The 26,612-nt window shown below is 37.9% G+C and overlaps 1 protein-coding gene across 1 annotated transcript in view; it reads left to right on the top strand.

The window, feature by feature from the left end:
• The window catches only part of mthfd1l (methylenetetrahydrofolate dehydrogenase (NADP+ dependent) 1 like), a 44,709-nt gene that overhangs the window by 7,510 nt on the left and 10,587 nt on the right, over window positions 1-26,612 (top strand). The window contains exons 10-24 of the mRNA XM_051138366.1: window positions 243-340; window positions 451-624; window positions 1,563-1,699; window positions 2,786-2,832; window positions 3,315-3,422; window positions 3,604-3,678; window positions 4,643-4,745; window positions 8,318-8,394; window positions 9,790-9,930; window positions 10,742-10,810; window positions 15,108-15,219; window positions 23,980-24,119; window positions 24,215-24,256; window positions 25,086-25,186; window positions 25,424-25,601. Of these exons, the coding sequence (XP_050994323.1) occupies window positions 243-340; window positions 451-624; window positions 1,563-1,699; window positions 2,786-2,832; window positions 3,315-3,422; window positions 3,604-3,678; window positions 4,643-4,745; window positions 8,318-8,394; window positions 9,790-9,930; window positions 10,742-10,810; window positions 15,108-15,219; window positions 23,980-24,119; window positions 24,215-24,256; window positions 25,086-25,186; window positions 25,424-25,601 (1,602 nt within the window). The remainder of the gene's footprint in view (window positions 1-242; window positions 341-450; window positions 625-1,562; window positions 1,700-2,785; window positions 2,833-3,314; window positions 3,423-3,603; window positions 3,679-4,642; window positions 4,746-8,317; window positions 8,395-9,789; window positions 9,931-10,741; window positions 10,811-15,107; window positions 15,220-23,979; window positions 24,120-24,214; window positions 24,257-25,085; window positions 25,187-25,423; window positions 25,602-26,612) is intronic.

Raw genomic sequence — 26,612 nt, 5'->3', positions numbered from 1 at the left:
GTGCAAAAAAAAAAAATGAAATATTGAGAAAATCACCTTTAAAGTTGTCCAAATGAAGTTGCATACAATGCATATTACTAATCAGAAATTAAGTTTTGGTATGTTTACGGAAGGAAATTTACAAAATATCTTCATGGAACATGATCATTAATTAATATCCTAATGATCCTAATGTGCTATTTAACACTGGTTTTGTGGAAGTGTTCACTAAGATGTTTGTGGCTTGTGCTCTGACCTGCCAGCATGTAGTGAGGAGCAGCAGAAGGAGGATACAAGCACACCAGTACCAGCCATGGAGGCTTCACCCACTAAAACTTCAACCACTCTCACCTGTGCCTAGGTATGAGAAGCTTTGCATTTTAGTTTCTGCAGAATATGCATCACTCAGACTTTTGTTTGTTAATTTTTGCACAGAGATAATTGGTCTTTCCATCTTTCTATAACCCTCAGCGATATAGAGATCTCCAGGGCACAGACTCCCAAACCCATATCCCGGCTGGCTCAGGAGATTGGGCTGCTGCCAGAGGAGCTGGAGGCCTATGGGAACACCAAAGCCAAAGTCCATTTGTCCCTTCTCAACCGCCTCCAACATCAGCCTAATGGCAAATATGTCCTGGTAGCAGGGTGTGACATCAGTTTTTACTTCTTTCACTGAAGTTTAATTCATGGCATATTACTTATTTATGGGTGTGGCTTGATTAAAATGATTGAAACTGTTCATCTGAATATAAGTGAACACTGCTGTCTGAACTAAAAGAACCAAGAGAACCAAACTACAGGTATGAATGCACCCTGAAATGATTCAGCGCAAGGGCAACGATACAATTATTATTGAACAGCAAAGTTGAACTGAAACTGTATTGACATTGGAAGGTTTTCCATCAATTAATGGCAGATGAATTGATGACAGTCAATGCAACAGCCTAAATAAGACAAACACTCATACTTTTAAAGGTTAAAAGCATTTAAGGAAAACTTTGGATCAATGTTTTGTGTGTTTTCACGCTCACGTCCGTGCGCACGTTTGTACTCTGCCTCTAAATTCCTAGAGAGAGTGATTGGTGGGCCTAGGGATCTTATCTACCGCTGGCTCTTGAGCCCACCAGGAGCCTCCCTTTCATCCGTGTGTGTGAAGCGTGGCTCGGTCAGCTCCAAATGGGGGCCCAGGGTCTCTTTCATGTGTGTGGGGAATGCGCAGACCCCTGGCTTTATCAGCAGCCCCTTCCCTCTCCCTTAACTCTCCTTCTTTAAGTCCCGCTCTTTGTTCTGCCTACAGACGCTGTGAAGCAGCACTGCCCTCCCCACCCAGCCTACTCAATTACTGTCAGCCACTGGCATGCCTTTACTGCGCTGCCAAAAGAGCCGCTCCACAAAGACAGAGAGAGAGGGAGAGGGAAGATGCTGATGGGGAAAGGGTTTGCCGGCAGTCTAATATAGTGAGATCAGAGGGAAAACGAAAAGAGAGGAAGGCAGAAAGATGAATAGATGAATGTAGTCACAACCTTCTCCTTTTGAATGTGGGAAAGCATGTGTTGATAATGTTTTCGGTCAATGTTTTTCAGTATAACTCCCACTCCACTGGGTGAGGGGAAGAGTACAGTGACCATCGGTCTTGTCCAGGCCCTCTCCGCTCATCTTAAGCTCAACTCTTTCGCTTGCCTGCGACAGCCTTCCCAGGGCCCAACATTTGGTGTTAAAGGTGTGTTTGCTTTACCTTAGTTTGATATTGTAGTATATGCATAACAAAAACAACCATAACATTTCAAGGTATTACAGATGCACTTCCTGAAGTTTTCTATATAAATATAGTTTTAACAAAATAAGAGAGATCATACATGCATGTTGTTTTTTATGTAGTACTGTCATGAGTAGGATATTTTACGTAAAAGATTACATATTGTCCACAAGACAAAAAAATAGCTGAAATTATTAAAATATCCCCTTGTTTGTTCTGAACAGTTAAACTGAGCACTGTTCTTCAGAAAAATCCTCCAAGAGCCGGAGGGTGAAAACTTTTTGAATTTGAAGATCAGGGTAAATTGTACTTAATTTGTCTTCCAGGAAACATGCAAGTATCTTCTGTTGCTTCCGAAGGGCAGTACTAAATTGAAAAAAATTATATTTCAACAAAATTCAAAAGTTTTGACCCCCCGGCTCTTAATGCATCGTGTTTCCTTCTGGAGCATCAGTGAATGTTTGAACCTTTTTTTAATAGTTGTGTTTGAGTTCCTCAGTTGTTCTCAGTGTGAAAAGATGGATCTCAAAATTACACAGTCACTGCTGGAAAGGGTTACAATATGCAAAAGATGCTGGAAAACTGAAGAATCTGCAGGACCTGGAGGATTTTTCTGAAGACCAGTGCTCAGTTTAACTGTTCAGAACAAACAAGGGATTCATGAACAATCACCACAAAAAAAACAAAAAAAACATGCAACTGTATGTATGTATGCGTGTAACATGATAATTCCAAACTCTAATTAAATAAATTGAAATAGTCACATTTCCTGTGCAAACGTGTCGCGTTTAAAGTCGCTGCCCGTGTAGAGTTGGTCACTTATAGTAAAGCTGCTTTGACACAATCTGTATTGTTAAAAGCGCTATATAAATAAAGGTGACTTGATTAGTGTTTTATGATAATTAGGATGCTGCCCATTTAGGCAGTACACAGCAAAGCAGTTCACTAGATTGTGGATCAGAGCTTATGTCTGGCTATATCAGACATATTGTCTTATGTTTTCTTTGCTGTGTGTTTGTCAGTCTGCTTCATTATTTTGTCTCCCTGCAGGAGGAGCGGCGGGTGGGGGATATGCACAGGTCATTCCTATGGAGGAGGTGAGCAACTACAGACATCCTGTCTCCCGCTATCACAAAGCCCTTTCCCTTAGTATGCCACAGCTGATGACAGCCCTTAAAAAAAACTCACACTGCCTTTGAGACCAAGTAAAATAAAGCACAGTGTCCAAAAGTATTAGACCACTAGTGAACATGCCTTTGTTTTGTGGTTTTCTAATATAATTTGATTTATATTACCGGTAAATATCAGCATATCCATTTGAAAAATTGAAATGGAAAAATAACATAATTTGGAATTTGTCATATGATACGTCCAAGTTTTGATTTAATAACAGCATGCATGAGAATAATAAGATTTTTTTTATTTCTAGTTTTATATTACATTTTCAATCACATATTTTCTTTGTTATCTCAGACTTTTTGGACAACACAGAATGTTTGTGTGTGTAAGAGAGCACTGTCTTTATCAGAAGCTTCAGAGAGCAGCTTACTCACTCACTTTATTTTTTTTTCCTTCTCAGTTTAATCTCCACCTCACAGGAGACATCCACGCTATAACCGCAGCCAATAATCTAGTGGCGGCAGCCATCGATGCCCGCATTCTCCATGAAGCTACTCAGTCAGACAAGGTAAACAACTACAGTCATAACATTTGATTTCACACAGGACGCTCTCCCTTGAATTTAAAATTATGATTAAAATAAAATAATAAGGGGATAGTTTCTGGTTCTATACAAGTCTATGATAGCATATTTATCACTTCCTAATGTTTTAAGTATTCAGCTATAAGTTTTTTTTTGTATCTTTTAGGCCCTGTACAGCAGGCTAGTGCCATCTATTAATGGTGTGAGACGCTTCTCTCCTATACAGATGGCTCGCCTACAGGTGAGTCTGGACAAGATTTTTGTACCTCTGTACTTTTTATCTTGTGTTGGTAAAGGGATAGTTCACCCAAAAATGAAAATTCTGTCATTATTTACTCACCCTCATGTCGTTTCAAACCCGTAAGACCTTCTTTCATCTTCAGAACACTAATTAAGATATTTTTGATGAAATCCAAGCACTTTCTGACCCTGCATAGACAGCACGGGCCACGTTCAAGGCCCATAAATGTAGTAAGGACATTGTTAAAATAGTCCAAAAATAGTCCATATGTGCTATGCCAAACAAAATATTTTATCAGGTTAAAATTGTAAAACGAAAAAAAAAAAAAAACCTTATCTTTAATCCTTATCTAATAAATGGGAACCCTGGAGAACATTCACCTCTTAAAACTTGTGGAAATCCACTTTGGACAATGGGGAGCAAAAATCTTGAGAAGAACTGCTCTAGAACTTGTAGAAATTTGGAAGCAGTACATCAGATAACCAACAGGGGTCCTCATGCAGCTACAGCGAAAACTAGCAGCTTTCTTATAAGGTTGTAATTCACAGCAAGTCTTGCTGTTCACAAGTTTCACTCTTTTTGTTTAAGTAAACAAGTCAAGTGTTGTGTTATGTTGGCTGTGACACAGATAAGCTGAGAGACTCCTCAAAACACAAACTGTTTATGTTTGCTCAGGGACAGGCTGGGGTGACTTACATTATGGAAAGCTGGTAAATTTACAAGAGACGGACAACGTTCGAGTAGAAATCTAATTAAAAAGAGTCTGAAAGATATTTACGACCATACTGGGGCCTCCAATTGCAAAATATTTGTAAAAATCTTCTTAATTCTTCTGAGTCAAGGCCAAAATTAACTGCAGCAATGAAAATGTTTTAATATTAGATTTGGTTAATATGAATGAACAGCTTTTCCATCATAATAATCACTGCACTTGTGTCTGTCTCTTTCTCACCTATGTTTTCAGCGTCTTGGAATAAACAAATCTGACCCCAGTGACCTCACACCAGAAGAGGTCAAGGCATTCGTCCGACTTGACCTTGACCCTGAGAAGGTCACATGGCAGAGAGGTAGGAGCTTGTGCAATGTAGATTGATTTACTGTTTAGCATACGGTATGCAAGAATGCTCATCAATGGTTGATGAGTCACATAAAGAGATGGAGAGATTGTGGTACAGGATGTATGATGCATAAGGCAGTGAGCTGAAGCATGCAGCATGACACAATACATGGCCATTGGAATGCTATTGCCACATTTGACTCTTCCGTTTAAATTTTCTAGTGCGACAGCACTATAAACTAGCCATGCGAGAGCAATTTTTGCGAACTAGTCCCTCTTGAACACATCTACTCTTCGCACCTGGAAGGGATGCCAAATGTAGACCTTCTGCTTTTGGTTATGGCACAGTGCCGTCTGATAGCTGCGATCACTGGGGGATGAGATTCAGCTGGATTGGGGTGTTTCCCGTTTTACTCGTGGCCGCCTGGGAACATCTGTTGCCTTTAGCCCTACATTCGGAAGATAGTGCTGCAATGACTGATGGGATATTTACTCTGTCAGTTCAAAAGTGCACACTAAAATGAGGGGCCTGGAAGATTAAGAACAGCTTTACATCTCTCTCCTGCTGCGAATGTGAAACTCTGTGTGTCTGAGAAGGTTTGACAATTCCGTACAACTTTCTCAAAGTGACGTTCATAAATGCAATGTTTAAACCATTAGGGTTTCCCATGGTCCTTTATGGGAAGATATCATTGTGAGTAATGAGCCTCGGACTACGTTATCATGGTCTTTTCTTGTTTATTAATCACTCTTCAGATGAAACATTTTGGCCGTGCTGTATGTTACGCTGTAGTTCACGTACACTGTGTTCTCACAGATGGATGAATTGAAACAGATACGCGACACGGGAGACAGCCAGAAAGCAGACTAAACCACTCTTGTAATTTCTGTTGCCTGTGACATGTTTAAAATGAGCCTTATAATGATTGTTCTGTGTTTCTATGAGAAAATACCAGAGGGTTTGAATTCTTTCCTCCGACTTCCTGGCCCTTAGGGAGTTGTGTTTGTGTCTCATACTGCACCCTCCTACGTTCAGCTTGGCTGTAAGAAAAAAATCAGAAATGCAAAAAGTCTTTGAGGAATGCATGCTTATTGCAAGGTTATGGTTTTGCCTGGCGTCCATCCCTCTGGGTCTCTTTAGGTCATTGGTTTTTGGGATTCATTAGATTGCCTCATACATCTCCTCAGCAGTGACTGCAAAATCTGTCCAGCTTGCAGCACTTAGCATCCAGCTGAGTTCCCTCATGACGTGATTCTCTCCAGCCATTGTCTTCAAACAGCGCTGCTACGCTTGAGCAGATAGAACAAGCCAACCAATATGATGTTATCGCAACCACATGAAATGAAAAAAATATTGCTTTTATTGGAGAAAAATCTTACATTTTTGAAATGTTTGAATTGCAGTAGGAAAACTTTACCTAGATTTGAGAATTCAAAAGGTCCATTAAAGTGCTTTGAAAAACGCAGCAGTATTCTATGTTTTGACATAATTTCAACCGAAACAGGAAGACATGTCAGGCAGCCCCGCCCCTTTTTTAAGTAGCCAATAGCATTTTGTTTATATCACAGCTTGGGCCAGTGCCGTTGAGCTTGTTAAAGCCACATTTGACAGTGTTTGACAGCCACAATCTCATCCATATCACTATAAAAATAGCATTTAGTGTAGAATTCAAACTGGTCTGATATGTTTTGTGATCTGCACCAATTCACGCATATGATCCACTATCGTGCTTTCGTGTACTCGGACTGGAGCAGGCTCGTGTCACACGGCGTGAAACCAGACTTGTTTCGCACAATGGAAAGCATCTGAATCGTTCTCTATCCCCTATATAGTGCACTACAGAAAACAGCTCTGTGAACAAGTGACCAGTTTCAGCTGCAGCTTCAGCATCTATTTATAGTGTAGGGGGCAGGATGTTTCGGATTCTAGAGAGCATTTGATTGGACAAAGTTTGATGAGAAGCTGAAGTGCAGGGTGATGTCATTAAAATCATTCATCCATATTAGGAGATCAGAGACTGTAAGTCTTGATGCTTATATCTTTTAAAATGCAAATTTTGTTGTTGTTTTGGAGCACACTAAACTTAAGGCTAACATATTCATACTAAAAGCCTGTATGACAGAAGTTTTTTTATTTTTTATGCTATTGGACAGTTAACTCGGTGTAAAACGTAATGCCTTCATTTTGTTTTTCAGTTTCACACTCAGTCCTCCATATATATATTGACTTTTTAAAAGTGCACCAGTCAGCGCTTTCACAAAATGTATGGCCCTGTGATTTCCACGATGCGGAATCCAGTAAATCCATTAATGAAAACAAGTTTACTGTATAACGTGGAATCATGTCACAGAATTTGTCAAAGTTTGAATGAATAAACCAAAAAACACTTAAATCAAACTGCGAGATGGACTAGTGTCTATGAATATTACGCTACAGACTAATTAACTTTGAATCCTGCATGTTTCTTTCGCAGTTGCTTGGTTTTCACATCAAAACCTGCCCAATTTCTACTCTAAACTAGCCCAATTGTGTTTCGAGGGGAGTCCCCTGGAAAAATTCGCATTCCAGGGGCTAAATGTCACGTTATTGGGGTCGCTTTAACGCAGACATGAAAAACAACCCGTGGCAGCAGTGTTGATGTAGCTCAATTTCGCAGGAAAACCGCAGACTAGGCAGCACTGGTCTCTTTATGAATGAATGGCACAGATGCGTAGTTTCGTTTATTACACACATACTGAACCACACAGTGTTTTCAGCATCTGTCGTCTCACTAAATGAGGACATAAATACATGAACAACATCTCCATACTGCTCTGAGAGTCACTTCATGAGCATTTTAGTTTAATTTGAGTAAAGCTAGCATCATATATACACACAAAAGTTTAAAGAAATTTACGGCAAGCCGTCAAAATAAAAGTTCAGTTAACTTGAAGACATTGCGCCAGAAATATTTTACTATTGTTTCGTAAAATGTACATATTATTATTATTATTATTATTATTATTATTATTATTATTATTATTATTATTATTATTATTATTATTATTACTACTACTACTACTATTTAAATAAAGTTAACATTATTTTTTAAGGAATAGTCACACAACATTTCTTCCATGTTTAATTTTAATAGCAGATCCCCTTTGTTTGCCCCAAAGAATGTTTGTTTAAATTTCAGTAATTAAAACATAAATGAAATTAATTTCATAAGCTATTTTAAGAATAAATTAGAATAAATTTAGTTGTTTTTGTATGCATTTAAACAATTAGAAAAGATTTTGATAATAATAAAACATTTCATAGGGCCCTAAACATGCAATTTTTGTTAAACTCTTAATAAATTGATGTCCAGAAAAATTCAAATTGAAAAGATGGAATTTGGGAAAAATAAAACTGATTTCATAGGGCCGTAAGCTTCAATTCCCATTCGTTGTAATTGCATGGAAATGAGTAACATCCTTAAAAGTACATCCTTAATTTCTCCTTTTTAGAAAGAAAGTAAGTCATACAGATTTGGTACAAGCACAGGATTTTGATTCTTCATTCTGTTTTCTCTTAACACGTTTTCCTGTTTCAAACAGTTGTTGATACCAATGACCGATTTCTGCGTAAGATCACTGTTGGCCAGGCCAACACAGAAAAAGGCCATTCTCGCCAGGTACGTGCTTCATACTTCTGGTTCACTTTACCAGCATTTAAATGTGATGTGTAGACGTTTTGTCACATTTCCTCAATGAATATTTATCTCCCTTTCTCTATCCCTCTCTGACTTTTATGTATATTTCCCTTAACTGCAGTCTGTGAAGTCTTGCAGTATGTCAACGGCTGTCAGAAATAATGACTTTTATACCAAATCAGGCAGATAACAGTTTGCACCTCAATGGGAAACGGTTTAAGTAAAAGCAAATGTCTCAAAGAAGGCTGTAGGAGACCCTCTGAGCTGGTCATGCATGTCCCTCCTACTGTATCAAAACCACAGAAATGTGCACTACGCCCTAGCACGTTTGTTCTTGAGCAGCATATAGTATACCAGTGGTTCTCAGTCGTGGTCCTGGGGGTCCACTGCTCTGCACATTTTGCATGTCTCCCTTATTTAACACACCTGATTGAGATCATCAACTCATTAGGAGAGAGATCCATGAATAGAACTAATGAGTTGATGATCTCAATCAGGTGTGTTAAATAAGGGAGACATGCAAAATGTGCAGAGCAGTGGACCCCCAGGACCAGGACTGAGAACCACTGCAGTATCCACCTTATTTTTTAATGCGGACATAATCTGTTTTCTGGTAATGACGTCCGGTTCATAATCCACCATAGGGAAATAACAAGAAGATTATCAAAGTGCAGTAAACGGTAAAACATTTTGCACTACAAACCAGTGTGTTCATAATTATGATAATACATTAAAATAATATGGTAAGACACACCAATTTGCAATATCAAGCAGCAAAATGAGCTTTTTGTGCAGCTAAAAATAGCTGGAAGTGGATGAGACCGAAGCTAGACACAAAAATTTTACAAATGGCTGCACCCACTTTAATGGGAAAAATAAGGTGGATACTATGCTTTATGTATTTTGGAAAGACAGTGAGAGTGTGTGTTTAAAATGTAAAAAAGCACTTAAGCATGTTACTTCAGGCTTTGCAAACATTGACTTAGGGTATCATCTCAGCAATTAGGTGCTGTAAATGCAGTTAAATGGCAAGTAATGATGACACAAGAGGTACGTATTAAGCGGCCCATCTCTCCTGATAGGGCATCTGGCCACCACTCCTCTGCTCCCAGCTGTTTTATTGGGGGAGTATTTATTAGCTGAGAGTTAAACCAGGACAGCTTGGCTTTTACTCCAGCTGGGGTTGTCTTGGACACATGTGGGAGCAGTTTACTGTATGTGATAAAGAACCAGACTTGGCAGATGTTGCGTGTGTGCGTCTCTGACAAATCTCTCTGCTGTCTATCTCGCAACGACTCATTTTGATGGAAACACATCACCACTGTGATGTGTTTGTGTGCTGGACAATATGTGATGTTCCCTTCTTGTTTGTTACAGACCCAGTTTGATATCGCGGTGGCCAGTGAGATCATGGCTATCCTTGCTCTGACAGATGGACTGGCTGATATGCGGGCCAGGCTGGGACGAATGGTTGTGGGCAGCAGCAGAAACGGCCAGCCGATCACTGCAGATGACTTGGTGTGTGTGTGTGTGTGAGAGAGAGACAGAGAGAGATAACTGATAAATACCTATAAATTGATGCTGTTCTTTTGAAATTTCTATTCATCAAACGATTTAAAAAAAAATCCCCAAAAATTAGGAAACACTGTTTCTAGCTGAAGACAGGAGGGCTGTAAAACGATTGGTCACGATTAATCGATTCAACATAAAAGTTTGTGCTACATACTACTATATATATATATATATATATATATATATATATATATATATATATATATATATATATATATATAAATACATTTACACAGTACACACACAAAGTATGTAGCACAAACTTTTATATATATATATATATATATATTACATATAAATGTTAAATATTTTTACTTAATATATACATGTGTGTGTGTGTATTTATAAGTACATAATAAATATAGACAGTACACACACTTATAGTATATAAACAAACTTAGTTTGAATCGATTAATCGTGACTACTCACTTTGATAATAATATTCATGTTGTCTGGGCTACAAAAACAGCAGTGTGAATTGACTGTGAATTAAGTGTTCCCAAAAGAAATATTTAAAATATTGTGAAAATATAGTGTTTACATTTACGTAATGAACCTCTGCAATATTTAAGTATTACCTAAATGTAAATAGTGTGTATTAGTATTAAACTTACACTGTAAACAATATAAAAAAACAATATATAGTCGTTAATCACAAGTCATCGGTTGTGACAGGCTGACAGCTCTATCATAGAAACTTTCAACAACTGCTACGAGCAATATATTCTGACATTTCTTTGCTCTTTGGTTTTCTTAGGGTGTAACCGGGGCTTTGGCAGTCCTCATGAAAGATGCTATCAAACCCACACTGATGCAGACACTGGAGGTGAGACCTCTTCCCTGTTCCTGTACCCCAAACTCTCAGTGTCTTTTACACAGTCGCTCGCTTGTGTGCTATTTATCTTATTCTGTCTCCCACACATATGCACACATTAGTGTCCTATCTTGATGGAAACTCCCAAACTTGATACTCTCAGCATTGGTGAAGTGATAGGATATTCGAGGCATGACACAGAAAACACACACTCATACAGTAACACATGCACATCTGGTTTTGGTTTTGGCTCAGTGGGAGTTTGTCTCTGTCTTTCACTATCACACCCCGAACACCACGAGAAAACTGGAAATGAGAAATAGACAGCGGTGAAAAGCCTGATTGTTGGAATGCCTTTCATCTTTATTGCTTTAAAACATGCTAATGACTAGTGATTGATTGTTTTGTATGTATGGGCGTATGTTTGTGCGTGTGAGATGCATAGGGGTTCCATGTTTGTAAAGAGAACCACAGAATTGCTTTGTGAAACCTTTCCTGCCTGGTTTCCTGTTTCTCTTGTGAGGAGGAATCATATCAGAACGAGCCAGGCAGCAAAGGGTTGTGGGAATATTCTGTTTGCGTGGTGCTGTAATGTCCCTGTTGGGTTTGGGATGTATGTGTGTGTGTGGAGGAGTGAGAGAGGAAGTTAGTGAATGACTGAACAAGGGGATGTGCATGTGTTCACAGATGGATCTAAGCCTGTTTGATTGATAATAGACTAAAGATGTGAGAAGTGTTAAGAGAAAGTATATCTCCAATGGATTGTTGTTAACTGATTTTGTGTGTGTACATTAGTTGTACACTTCAAGGACAAATTTCTCTGTAGAAGTCATCTAAATATGACAACTTCCCTTTAGAGTTTTACTTTATTCCAATATTTATTCCTAATTTTACTGTTTATATAGAAAAATATAGCTCATATTTAGATTTGCCTGGTAAACTTTTTGTTTATGTCATGCTGATAAAAACACCAGTTAACTGTATGTATGTTGACCATCTACACTAATCTAAAATTTTGGGGGCAGTGAGATATTCTTTTTTCTATTTATGAAATAAATGCTTTTATTTTCAAAGGATTCATTAAATGATTAGTTCACTCCAGAATTAAAATTTCCTGGTAATTTACTCACCCCCATGTCATCCAAGATGTTCATGTCTATCTTTCTTCAGTCAAAAAGAAAAGGTTTTTGAGGAAAACATTCCAGGATTTTTCTCCATAATAGTGGACTTCATTGGGGATCAGTGGGTTGAAGGTCCAAATTGCAGTTTCAGTGCAGCTTCAAAGGGCTCTACATGATCCTAGCTGAGGAATGAGTGTCATATCTAGCGAAACGATCGTCATATCCCCCCCCCCCCCTCCCAAAAAAAAAGTTTACATTTTATATACTTTTAACCACAAATGCTCATCTTGCATTAGCTCAGCTTCACACATCACATAGTCATGTTGGAAAGATCACACTTTTTTACAGAAAAAAGTAATGCATCTTTAGAATCTGTAAAAACTCTACGTTTATGTGTGAACTTACAATAACAATGAAATGTTGCGCTTTTGTAAAATAATGAAAGCAAACAGGATGCGCTTTCTGCTGTCTTGGTCTCTGTAAACTTGAGTGTGAAACTTCGAAACTCTGTGTATACTTACCTTACAGACATGAAACGTATCTATAGAGAGTGGAATATCTACTTTTAAATAAGCCAATTCAAATAGAAAACAAATATTCTCAGATTATGTAATTTGTATGTAACATGCATACAGGCGTATCACTACTACAGAGATGATAAGTCAGTGTCGCCGACTTAATCTCTTAAACCGAAAACAAAGAAATCGCTAGTTTATCAATAAATTATTAAAACGTTAACACAGTCTCCTTGCTGTTTTTCCCTGACGCAATCTGAGGTCAGCCCTAATATAAATGTTTAATTGTTTTACAAAATTACTGATTGTTTCACTAGATAAGACCCTTATTCCTTGGCTATTCCAAACTGCAGTTTGGACCTTCAACCTGCTGATCCCTGTTGAAGTGAACTAATCCTTTGAATTGATCAAAAGTTACATATAATTTCTTTCTTTGTTTTTCAAATAAAAGATGTTTGAGTTCATCAAAGAATCCCTAATCAAATTTCTCAGTTTTCACAAAAATATTGAGCAGCTCTATTGTTTTCATCATTGATAATAATAAGAAATGTTCCCTAAACAACAAATCAGCATATTACAGTGATTTCTAAAGGGTCATGTGACACTGAAGACTGGAGTAATGACTGCTGAAAATTCAAATTTGCCATCACAGAAGTAATCATATTTCAAAATATATTCAAATAGAAAACAAGTATGTAATATTTCACAATACTGCTGTCATCTGCATTTTTGAGCAAATAAAGGCAGCCTTGGTGAGCGTAAAAACAACTTGAACCTATGATGTATTATAGAACATAAAAAACGTAGTAGTTTCTAAAACTGTTTTTACTATTAACAGAACTAATGACATCAATTTGTAGTTCACGTAATGAAAATTAGTGAATAACTAGATAATCCGTACCATCATCAAAATAAGATGATCATTATTAAATAAGCATAACCAGCTTGTTCCTGTCTACTGTCTTTGTGGCTTGGTTTTTCCTGTTTTCTAACTTTCCTGGCATTGGCATGTCAAATCTCTTCTCTTTTCCACACTTAAAGGGCAGAGGGCTACAATCTTTCCTATTTAGTTTTTTTTTTTGATATCATAGTTTTTTATTTTCGTAAAACTTTTCCAGAGGACAGTTCACTGGAAAACCAGTCCACTCTTTTTCCATTCACAGTCGCACATAAAGACCATCACTCGTTCTTTCTTACTGACTTGTTGACAGGCTGCCAGATATGTCTACTTTGTGAGCAAATTCGACACAGTAAATTGATTTGTTGAATTCTTTCGCAGATGGAACAAAGTTATTTGATGACCTTCAGAACTGATTGCTTTGGTCTGAGTTGTTTTTAAATCTGTGAAACATTTTTAGGTTATAATGAGCTACACATTGTCAAAATCAGTGTGCAATTGGTGTTTAGGTTTTGCATCCTTTTCCTGAATTTAAATGACTTCATCACTCCGTTCTTTGTTTTGTATGTACTCCCTGTTCCATTTTCCTGCACTCTCTCTTTCCTGTCCCTTCAGCTGTCAGTGTCACTTTTCAGTGTTTTTGGGAAGTTACAGAGGACCGCAGGGTCATCAGTTCAAACCTCATATTTTCACAGAGCTTTAAATGCTTTCTGGCACTTGATGATGAAACAGATTTTCCAGACTTCTTTAAAGTTTATTGTTGTTGAATATAAAATGGTGTTAGCCATATAAAATCTCAACCACGTGTTTTGTGTAAAATACTCAGATGTGGAGATTGACCACTTAAACTACATCTTTTATTATTAGTCATCAGCTCTTAAAGGAGAACTCCACTTCCACAACAAAAATTTACGGATAATTTACTCACCCCCTTGTCATCCAAGATGTTTGTGTCTTTCTTTCTTCAGTCGATAAGAAATTGTTTTTTGAGGAAAAAAAAAAAAACAGGAATTATCTCCATATAATGGACTTCAATGGTGCCCCCATGTTTGACCTTCCAAAATGCAGTTTAAATGCAGCTTCAAAGGGCTCTAAACAATCCCAGCCGAGTAAGAAGGGTCTAGAAAAATGATTTTTTTGCAACAAATTGACAATTTATATACTTTTTAACCTCAAATGCTAGTCTGTGTGAACTTGAGGAAAACAGTTAGGGTATGTCAAAAAACTCCCATCTCGTTTTCTTCCCCAACTTTAAAATTGCCCTACATCCCTGCAAAAGTACCGACCCAGTGTTTACAAAGTAAACATGCAAATAAGATCAAACGCCCTTTACAAAAAATGGTAAAACAGCGATGTAGGGTGATTTTGACGTTGAAGAAGAAAACGAGACGAGAGTTTTTAGACATACCCTAACTGTGTTGACCCGGATTACACAGACTACGCATGTGCATCGCAGAGATGAGACAAGACATTTTGTAAGTTCAAACTTTGGGGCACCATTGAAGTCCACTATATGAAGAACATTCCTGAAATGTTTTCCTCAAGAAACATAACTTCTTATTGACTAAAGAAAGACATGAACATCTCGGATAGCAAGGGGGTGAGTAAATTATCTGTAAAAATTTGTTTCTGGAAGTGAACTTCTCCTTTAATGAAAAATTTCTACTGTAATTTTCAGGTGATCTAGAGGCATGTTTGCTAATGTGTGATATTTTGTGATGCAGGTGTGACTTGAATGGTTTGCATTGATTTTGTTTATGTCTTTGTCATGTCAGGGCACTCCAGTGTTTGTGCATGCTGGACCTTTTGCTAACATCGCCCATGGAAACTCCTCTGTCTTGGCAGACAAGTTGGCTCTTAAACTAGTTGGAGAAGAGGGCTATGTTGGTGAGTGCACACACATACACGGTGTATACACACACAAACACATTCAGTCGCACACCACACACACTACATCTGCTTTTTATAGTCACACATTCATTGACCAGAGGCAAAGGCTATGTTGGGGGTAACTTAAAACAACAACAGTAGAGTTGTTCTCTGGTTCAAACCAGACGTCTGCTCACAACTAACTTCTGAACCCAACTAATCCTCTCGCTGTGAGCACACCTGAACATACGTGCCTTGCAAAGCACACACACTCTATCTTGCCATCTCCTTCACTTTATCACTTCCTCTCTCCATTTCTTTCTCATTCCGTTGCTTCTCTCTATCCTTTTTATTTTCTCTATCCCTCCCCTGCTCAGCGACATGCCCCAGACACTAAAAGAATGCTGGGAATGGCGGAGGCCCTGTGGTCCACACTAAAAGCAGAGTAAGCTTCACCCCCTCATTTAAGGACAATCTGAAGTGTGTGAGCCCAATGAAAACACTGCCTACCAAACCAGGCTAAGCTGTGTTGAGTTACAGCCTGTAGAATTTCATATACTTTTTGTTATGCCTGAGTTTCTGCCAGCGTGTAAATAGTAAATTCTTCTGAAAGGCTGCATGATAATTTCAAATAGAACGAAATCACGAAACGGCTTAAGTGCGATTATCAAATTGCAAGGCAGTGATTTAATAAAATATATGTGCTCCATATTTTGGAGTGAGGCGCTGCACTGCATTATTATACACAAGTAGCACTTTCAGTTTTCAGTTTCAGTTTTCAGCAGCTCAGTTCGCAGTAACTGCTGCTCCATAAAAACGATCATTATGCAACTTCCCACACTTGTAATAAGCATTTATAAACCAGCTATTGACAACAAAAGAAAAGCTGTTTTCCTTCAAAATAAAATTACAAAAAAAAATTGATGGTTTAACATTTGAAAATGAAGAAATTAAATATTAATAATAGTTGCACTTAAATTTCTTAGTTTTACAGTAAGCTATTAAAATGGTAACATTTCTATGTTGTTACATTTTAATATTTTACTAATAATCATAATTATTATATTATGGAAGGCCGTTTCCACCACTGAATAAAAAAAAAGTCAATGTGACTTTATACCTTGCAATTTTGACCTTTTTTTTCTCATAAATTCAGAATTGCGAGCAAAAAACTCAGAATTCCAAGATTAAACTTGCAATAAACAAAAAATGTTGACTTAAACTCTCAATTCTAAGAAATAATCTCACAAATTCTGACTTTATAACACACAATTGTGAGTTAAGTCAGAACTGTGAGATATGAACTTATAATTCTGAGATCATGCAAGTCTTTTCCCCCCTCATAATTTATAACTAGGAATCACAGTTTTATATCTCAAAATTCTGAGAAAAAAAGTCAGAATTGCAATTTTATTTTTTTAAATGATGACTTTCTCACAATTTTATATCATGCTATTCTGACTTTATAACTCACAAATGTGAGTTTATATCAATTCTGAGAAAAAAAGTCAGAATTATGAGAAACAAACTCAGAAGTCAGAATTGCAATTTTAAATTTTTTTTTTAAATTTATATATATATACAGGTCCTTCTCAAAAAATTAGCATATTGTGATAAAGTTCATTATTTTCTGTAATGTACTGATAAACATTAGACTTTCATATATTTTAGATTCATTACACACAACTGAAGTAGTTCAAGCCTTTTATTGTTTTAATATTGATGATTTTGGCATACAGCTCATGAAAACCCAAAATTCCTATCTCAAAAAATTAGCATATCATGAAAAGGTTCTCTAAACGAGCTATTAACCTAATCATCTGAATCAACTAATTAACTCTAAACACCTGCAAAAGATTCCTGAGGCTTTTAAAAACTCCCAGCCTGGTTCATTACTCAAAACCGCAATCATGGGTAAGACTGCCGACCTGACTGCTGTCCAGAAGGCCATCATTGACACCCTCAAGCAAGAGGGTAAGACACCAAAAGAAATTTCTGAACGAATAGGCTGTTCCCAGAGTGCTGTATCAAGGCACCTCAGTGGGAAGTCTGTGGGAAGGAAAAAGTGTGGCAGAAAACGCTGCACAACGAGAAGAGGTGACCGGACCCTGAGGAAGATTGTGGAGAAGGACCGATTCCAGACCTTGGGGGACCTGCGGAAGCAGTGGACTGAGTCTGGAGTAGAAACATCCAGAGCCACCGTGTACAGGCGTGTGCAGGAAATGGGCTACAGGTGCCGCATTCCCCAGGTCAAGCCACTTTTGAACCAGAAACAGCGGCAGAAGCGCCTGACCTGGGCTACAGAGAAGCAGCACTGGACTGTTGCTCAGTGGTCCAAAGTACTTTTTTCGGATGAAAGCAAATTTTGCATGTCATTCGGAAATCAAGGTGCTAGAGTCTGGAGGAAGACTGGGGAGAGGGAAATGCCAAAATGCCTGAAGTCCAGTGTCAAGTACACACAGTCAGTGATGGTCTGGGGTGCCATGTCAGCTGCTGGTGTTGGTCCACTGTGTTTTATCAAGGGCAGGGTCAATGCAGCTAGCTATCAGGAGATTTTGGAGCACTTCATGCTTCCATCTGCTGAAAAGCTTTATGGAGATGAAGATTTCATTTTTCAGCATGACCTGGCACCTGCTCACAGTGCCAAAACCACTGGTAAATGGCTTACTGACCATGGTATTACTGTGCTCAATTGGCCTGCCAACTCTCCTGACCTGAACCCCATAGAGAATCTGTGGGATAATGTGAAGAGAAAGTTGAGAGATGCAAGACCCAACACTCTGAATGAGCTTAAGGCCGCTATCGAAGCATCCTGGGCCTCCATAACACCTCAGCAGTGCCACAGGCTGATTGCCTCCATGCCACGCCGCATTGAAGCAGTCATTTCTGCAAAAGGATTCCCGACCAAGTATTGAGTGCATAACTGAACATAATTATTTGAAGGTTGACTTTTTTTGTATTAAAAACACTTTTCTTTTATTGGTCGGATGAAATATGCTAATTTTTTGAGATAGGAATTTTGGGTTTTCATGAGCTGTATGCCAAAATCATCAATATTAAAACAATAAAAGGCTTGAACTACTTCAGTTGTGTGTAATGAATCTAAAATATATGAAAGTCTAATGTTTATCAGTACATTACAGAAAATAATGAACTTTATCACAATATGCTAATTTTTTGAGAAGGACCTGTATATATATTTAATTCTGACTATTACTTGCGATTGCAAATTTATATCTCGCTATTCTGACTTTAACTTTAACAATTGTTTATAATGCACAATTCTGATAAAAATTTTTTTTTAGAATTTTGATACACAAACTCTCATTTGTGAGGGGAAAAAAGTCAACTGCAAATTATTTTTTATTTTTATTTTTTTATTTATGTATTTATTTTTTTTAATATATTTCTGTTTTTAAAATATTTTTGACTTCTCGCAATTGTGAGTTTATATCATACAATTCTAAGAAAAGTAAGAATTGCAAGTTTAAAAACGCAATTGCTTTTTTATACAGTGGTGGAAATAGGCTTCCATATATTACATCTTATTAAAACTGTAATTATTCTTTTTGAGAAATCACAATTAGTTTTTTTTTTTTTTTTTTTCTTCTCTGAAATTGTACAGCCCTAAAAACTTTACTAGAGGCCCCTGCAGGGGATGGTAAAAAATGAATGGTTTGATTTACTGTATTGTGAAAGAGCAGCAGCTCAGTCTTGTTCTTGAATCCAAAGAAGTCCATATTAGACTTGGAGAATCAGCCTCAACAAACAGCAGGAATGCTGGGAGTTGTTGACTTTTGCGAAATATCAGTGAAGGAGGGGGACGTGTGTATGCGTTACCTGATGCCAAGGTATGTGTGGTATGTAGTGTTTTTGCTGTGGGTGAGAGGGAGGACGCTGCCTATCAGCTGATTATACACAACAGAGCCTCTTCACAGGAAAACCACCACAGTACTCAGGAATACCAGAGCAGCGTGGTAGTAACCTTTAGTCTACTCAAACCAAAATCACTGCGCCCAAGTCTCAGAATGACGATGGTCGGATAACACTGAATTCTCTGAAAGTCCCTCAAGGGCAATAACATAATCCTCGCCTCACATTCCCTTTGTAAATCTGTATCTGACTGGTGTGTGGGTGACATGAGGCTTGGTAATGTACAGTCATTTAGAGGGTGTTTCATATGTGGGGTGGTTTAGTTTGTTACAGCACCTGGTTGTCCCAAGGTCATGAGCAATGCCTTCAGAATACAGCTCCAATTCTGTGGTTTTTGGCCTGTTTCACACACACACATTTTTGTGCGTTTCAACACACACATTCTTGCATACGTTACTGGGACTGTCTATAGGTAGGGTTGGGCCATAATGTTATTATTAATGTTATAAAATAATGTTATTATTATTATTATTATTATGTATTTATGTATGTATTTATTTATTTATTTATTTTTTATCGATTAATTCGAATGTCGGCTCACGTGATTAACCACTAATGTGTGTCGTGCTCATACCACTAGATGCCATTCACACAGAACGCGCTTTGTTGTTGACAAAGATGCGACGCGGGCAGTGGAATAGCAAAAACCTGCAAGAAGATGGGAGTGAACTTCTTTTAACTTGAGAGACGCATTTTTAGAATGCCGCTTCATGCATGAGACGCTGCAAGAGATGCAAATGCAGCTGACAAATTCAGCCATGTTTACATAGAAAAAACAATGGAAAAGCAGCGCAGTCAAATAAAAAAAACCTGTCAAGAACTACTACTGTATATCTGATATTTCCTGTTTGCATCATGGTGACAGGCTGAACGCTGCTTTTCATTTTTTACATACCTACCTACCTTCCTTTATGAACACACCTTCCTTCCTAAACAGTCCTTTCTCCTTTATAACATTCATTCCTTTCTTCATTCCTTCCTTTCTAAACTTTTCTTCCTGCCTTCTTTCCTTGCTAAGCTTTCCTTCCTTCCATGCGTATCTTCCTTCCTTTTTATCTACCTTCCGTCCTAAACATACCTTTATATCTTTCTTTCTTAATAAAACCTTTCCTTCTTGCTTTACTCCTTTCCTTCCTAAACTTTACTTCCTCCTAAACATTCTCTTTCCTCATTTCTTCGTTCCTCCCCTAAACATACTTTCCTCCTTTTATCTCTTCCTTCCTTAATATTCCTTTCTTTTTTCTTTCCTTTCTTTGCAATCCTTCATTTTTTTTCCTTCCTGTCTTCCTTTCTCCTAAACTTTCCATCGGTCCTTTCTTCTTCTCTGTCTATTCAGACCTGCCTTCCCTTTTTTTCTGCCTGCCTTCCTTTCTTCCTTCCTGCATTATTTCCTGCATTTTACCTTCATGGCTTCCTCCTTTCCTTCCTAAACTTCTTCCTGTGCATGCATATTTTCCTTCCTTCTTAAACATAGCTTCCTACCTTCCTTTCTTCCTTAAACATCCTTCCTCCTTTCTTTTTTAAGATTTAGTTTTGGCATTTTATGCCTTTATTTAGATAGGACAGTGTAGTCGGACAGAAAGTGAAGTGGGAGAAGGGGGTGGTATCGGGAAAGGTCCACGAGCCGCGATACGCTATGTCATTTATTCCTTTTTCATTCCTTCCTTCCTAAACTTTTTTCCTGCCTTGCTTCTTTCCTTGCTGAACTTTCCTTCCTTCTAAACATTCTCTTTCTTTCTTCATCCTTCCTCCCCTAAACATACTTTCTTCCTTTCCTTTCTTCCTTCCTAAATATTCCTTCCTTCCTTCTTTCCTTTTGTTGTAGTACTGTCTTCCTTCCTCCTAAACATTCCATCCTTCCTATCTTCTATTCACTCCCACCTTCCCTTTTTCCTGTCTGCCTTCCTTTCTTCCTTCCTAAACATTTCTTCCTTTCTGCTTTATTTCCTGCATTTCTTTCTTCATGGCATGCTGCTTTCCTTCCTAAACATACCTTCCTTCCATGCATATCCTCCTTCTTTTTTATCTACCTTCCTTCCTAAACATACTTTTTATATCTTCCTTTGTTACTAAAACCTTTCCATCCTGCTTTCCTTCTTTTCTTTCCAAACTTTCCTCCTTCCTATACATCGCCTTTCCAGCCTCTCCTCCTTCCTCCTCTAAGCTTACTTTCCTCCTTTCCGTTCTTCCTTTTTAAATATTCTTTCCTTCTTTCCTTTCTTTGCAGTCCTGCCATCCTTCTTTCCTAAACATTCCTTCTTTCCTGCCTTATGTCCTGCATTTTTTTCTTCATGGCTTTCTTCTTTCCTTCCTAAACATAACTTCCTTCTTCCTGTGCATACATATATTCCTTCTGCTACTTTTCCTATTTCTTTACTAATCATTCCTTCTGTCCTACACATACCTTCTCTCCTTTCTTGCTTCCTTCCTAAACTCCCTTGTCTTCTAGAGCTGCAGTACTGTTTACACACTGGACATGCTGTCAGTATGAGCGCATGAGATTTCTTAAATTCTGTTTAAACACTTGTGGATCTTTCCCTCTTATGGTAACCAAACTATTTAAAGTTAACTGTAAGTGACTGAGACCTGATGCATGTGAGACTGGACAAAAGACTTACCTTCAGGAGATTATCTAAATTCAAAACCGAATGCCAGACCACCACACACTCTCACACACACATAAACATGCAGAGCCTCAGAAAACATGCCAGACCTCTCTGGTGGAAATAACAACATTACCCTTCCCATTCCCTCCTGCTCCAAAAGCTTGGGAAGTAGCACAGGAAGCTTGCAGGGTTCTGGGAAAAATAGATACGTGGAAATACTCCACACACGCTTACTGTGCAATGGCACATACACACATTAAAGGAGAACTCCACTTCCAGAACAACAATTCACAAATAATTTACTCACCCCCTTGTCATCCAAGATGTTCATGTCTTTCTGTCTTCAGTCGTGAAGAAATTATGGTTTTTGAGGAAAGCATTTCAGGATTTTTCTCCATATAATGGACTTCATTGGTGCCATGATTTTGAACTTCCAAAATGTAGTTTAAATGCAGCTTCAAAGGGCTCTAAACGATCCCAGCCACGAAGAAGGGTCTTATCTAGCGAAATGATTTTTTTTTTTTTTTTTTTTTTTTTTTTTTTTTTTTTTCGGAAAATAAAAATTTGTGTACTTTTTAAGCACAAAAGCTTGTGTAGCACAGGCTCTGGGATGCAGGTTCACGACGCTACGTACTATTGAATCATGTCGAAAGCTCACGCCGAATGTAGGCGGAACTACAGACCCAGTGTTTACAAAGCGAACGCGCAAAGACTAAGAAAGTGCAAGTGAGTCAAACGCTGTTTACAAGCGAAAAGGTACAACAATGTCGGACGATTCTGAAGTTGTAGGAGAAAATAAGATGGAGGTTTTCGCCATTCTCTACCTTTTTGAGCTGGAGTACACAGACGATGAACTTAGACGTGATTCGTAGTAATGATGGGAAGTTCAGATCATTTTACCGACTCGGACCTTTGAGTCTCGTTCAGCAAAATGAACGAATCTTTTTTTCGAGTCATTTCGTTCATTTTAGTAAATTATAATTAAAATGTTATGTCTTACTTCCCTAACACATCTACTGCTTATGCAAACGTTGATCACACTACAAACAAGACAAAATTATAATGCTATAAGACACAGAAAAGATTAATTCATTGTTTACCTGGGTCTTTAGTCTATGATTAGCTCACCTCACCTTTTATCTGACAAGTTTTTGGGTTTGACAAGTTTTATGGGTGACAACCCCATAAGTTCAACCAATGCAGTGTGAGCCAGAAAAAGAATTGATTAGTTCATCTCTTGAGTCTTCGGGTTCAAGTTGTTTGTTCATCACGTGACAGCCCCATAAGATGAACGAACGACTCAAAAAACCTATAGACTCGAAACAGGTGAACTAATTCCAGTACAGAACTTAATAGGATGTTGCGCATACGCGACTGAACAAATCATTCCCCGAGATGACTCGTTCTTCACATTAAAGAATTGTTCAAGAATGACCCATCACTAATTCATAGCATCGTGGACGTGCATCCCAGAGCCTGTGCTACACGAACTTTGAAAATGACGTCAATCGTTTCGCTAGATAAGACCCTTCTTCCTTGGTTGGGATCATTTAGATCCATTTGAAGCTGCATTTAAACTGCATTTTGGAAGTTCAAAATCAGGGCACCAATGAAGTCCATTATATGGAGAAAAATTCTGAAATGCTTTCCTCAAAAACCATAATTTCTTTATGGTTGATGACAGAAAGACATGAACATCTTGGATGACGATTATTTGTAAATAGTTGTTCTGTAAGTGGAGTTCTCCTTTAATGCTGACTAGCTCAAACAAACAGTAGATGTCTGGCATACACAAAACAAACAAAACTTGAAAAATATTAACATATAAAATAATATTTAACATATAAAGATTATGTTTTGTACACTGCTGTCAACCCCTCAATGGGGTGTTCTACTGATCACTCATTCATGATGACAGTAACACATGGGGTGCTTACATGCTCACTCTTGAATGGTTGTAATTATATCCTAATCATGAATGAATGGCAATAACTCTCCCTGGAATGCCGGGACAATTAGATTACTGAGTAACTTTAGGTTGCATTTATGCGTACGTGTGAGAAAGCATGTGCGAGTGATGTGCTATTATCCGGCTCTGTGTAATATAATAATAAGGTATTGATACAGAATGTTTGTTTACATCAGTATCTTGCACAATAGAGCAGTTTTATATCAAGACCATGCTTGCAAAAGCTCTCAACAGTTTAATTGTTTAATTTCCTTCTCCTTCCCTGCTCAGTGACGGAGGCTGGCTTTGGTGCGGATATTGGCATGGAGAAGTTCTTCAACATTAAGTGTCGAACGTCTGGGCTGAGGCCTGATGTTGTGGTGCTTGTAGCCACTGTACGGGCTCTGAAGATGCATGGAGGTGGACCAAATGTAAGTGTGTGTGCTGTACACACATTCATGCATTCTTTATATGCATTAAAATGCATGTGTTTACAACTTTCTGTATATACTGTATATTTTTTAAGGTTACAGCTGGTGTACCACTGCCTAAAGAATATATCAATGAGGTAAGTGATGTTTATTTCTTACTTCAAATGATCATATTTGTAGAGCTAAATATTTAGTAAGATGATGTTTTGAACACTTTTTTTTTTTTTATTATGTACTATCCTACTCCAACAATAAGTGGCGATGTTGCTCCCCAAAGGCAGGATGAAAATAAAGAGGGTTGGAAGGAGGTCAGGGAGTAAATAAATGACTGTCTGCCCCACCTCGCTCAGGCAAAGGCCCAGAACACATCTTTTCCACCCCCTCCAGCTCCCTTCTTCCTCCCTAATGTGGTTTGTGTTATTCAATTAACAGGGTAAATACAATCTCTGTTGTTGAAGCTAGAGACACAGAGGCGTAATGGGAGTTGTAGTCTAAGAAATACCGTACCTGCTTTTCATCAGTCTCTCTAAAGCAACCCCAGCTGAGAAAATAACTCAAGTGCTTAAGCTAATTGTGCGGTTCTCTAATGAGAAACAGAAAGCACCAAAGCATGTCTCCTGAGCTTTGGATCGCTATTCTTTGAGACTGGTTCTGCTTCATGAGCGACAATTGAGTTGGGGGGGGAAAAAAGAGCAGGAAGTTTCCTCTGGAAAGCTCAGCTGGTGGGATGACGTTCTCCAAGACAAACCAACTCATCCTTTTAATGAAGACCCTGATTAACCACTCAGAGCCAACATTTGATTACATTTTACTGCTTTCCATTTTTGTTTAGTTAATTTCTACAAGATGTTCTTATTGAAAATCTCTTGAATTAAATCTTAATTCAATTGAAGCCTGAAATTTTGAGAGTCAGTTTTTTTTCTTTTTTAACTTAAATAATTGTTTATGTTTATGTTTTTCTGTCAGAATTTGCAGCTGGTTGCAGATGGCTGCAGTAACCTGAAGAAGCAGATTCAGATCGCTCATCTCTTTGGAGTCCCTGTGGTTGTTGCTCTGAATGTCTTCAAGTAAGAATAGGTCTATCTAAAAAGCTCATACTCGAGCATCCATTTTCTTCCCAAAACATGATGTTTGAAAATAATTTGAAAATAGCCATGAGTACCAATCATTAAAGAGAGTGTCTGGTCAAAAACAGGCTCAGATCGTCTACAAATTGAGCTTAAGTGTGTCTTTCCACTTTTTGATTAATAACCATATTTAGTTAAAGTGTTGTCAGAACCAGTGACATTGCTCTTTCTGTGAAGGACTGACACTCAAGCTGAGATCGACCTGGTGTGTCGCATCGCAGAGGCTTCTGGGGCTTCAGCTGCTGTGCAGTGTCATCACTGGTCCAGAGGTGGGCGGGGCTCTGTGGAGCTGGCACAGGCTGTGAAGGAAGTTGCGTCCCAGAAAAACAGTTTCCAATTCCTGTACAATCTGCAGGTGAGACCTGACAATTATTTGTGAAAAAAAGAATTGCTGTAAACCAGTGTTAATTTTGACAGCAAATTTTGATTTAGTTTTAGTCATAGTCTTTTGACTAAAATGCCATTTAGTTTTAGTCACATTTTAGTCATCTGAATTGTTTTTAGTTTTAGTCTAGTTTTAGTTGACTAAATCTACAGTAGATACAGTAAAATTCAATGGATTTAGTTATAGTGTAATGCATTTATTAAGCAGTTCTCTAAAATCACCAAACTCATTCTATAGGTTTGATATTAAGATTTAATCATGATAGACACAGATTTAACTGTTGTGACATGCAACATGCCTTTATATAAACATGAACTAAAACCACTTTTTATAAAGAAACAAGAGCATGGTCTTCTTTTCAATGAAATACCAATGGTTATATAGGCTAATTATGCATTTTTTGTAACAACTTGTTTACCACATTCTTCATTCTTTCGGGAAGACATGTTTATTTATATAAATAAATTTAGATTTATCTTTAGGGCTACTAAAGTGATTCAGTCAAGAGCAGTGAGTGATTTTTCTGTCTGTATTTTGGTACTTGATTAACATCAATGCCACAGACAATAGCAATTAAATTAGGATGCTGTCCCTTTAAAACCGAATGCATGGATGCAATGTACTGATACAAGTTCAATACTGATAGCGTTCACCCAAGACACAACTGAGTGTGTTTACATGAATACTCGTCAAAACTGACAATTTGTCATCATTTTGTGTGTATCTCCGTTTATGTGACGTACTCGTGCGAGTACTCTTGCACTGTGTGTCCAATTTATCCATATGTCTGCTCTTATTTTACTCCCACATATTGACATTTTTTTTAACATTTTATAAGACAGAAATGTATGCTAGCTTATGTCCCGCTGGATAGACCAGTAGGCTTTGATACAGTTCAGATGTAAGCATCTAATCTCCTAACCACTCAGCAGATTCATTCTGAATGAATCTCTTCTCAGATCGTCCCTCCTTAACATTTTC

Source organism: Labeo rohita, chromosome 20, assembly GCF_022985175.1.
Source record: "Labeo rohita strain BAU-BD-2019 chromosome 20, IGBB_LRoh.1.0, whole genome shotgun sequence".
Lineage (NCBI taxonomy): Eukaryota > Metazoa > Chordata > Actinopteri > Cypriniformes > Cyprinidae > Labeo > Labeo rohita.
The sequence above is the reverse complement of the archived record's forward strand: the minus strand, read 5'-3'. Positions and strand labels throughout refer to the sequence as shown.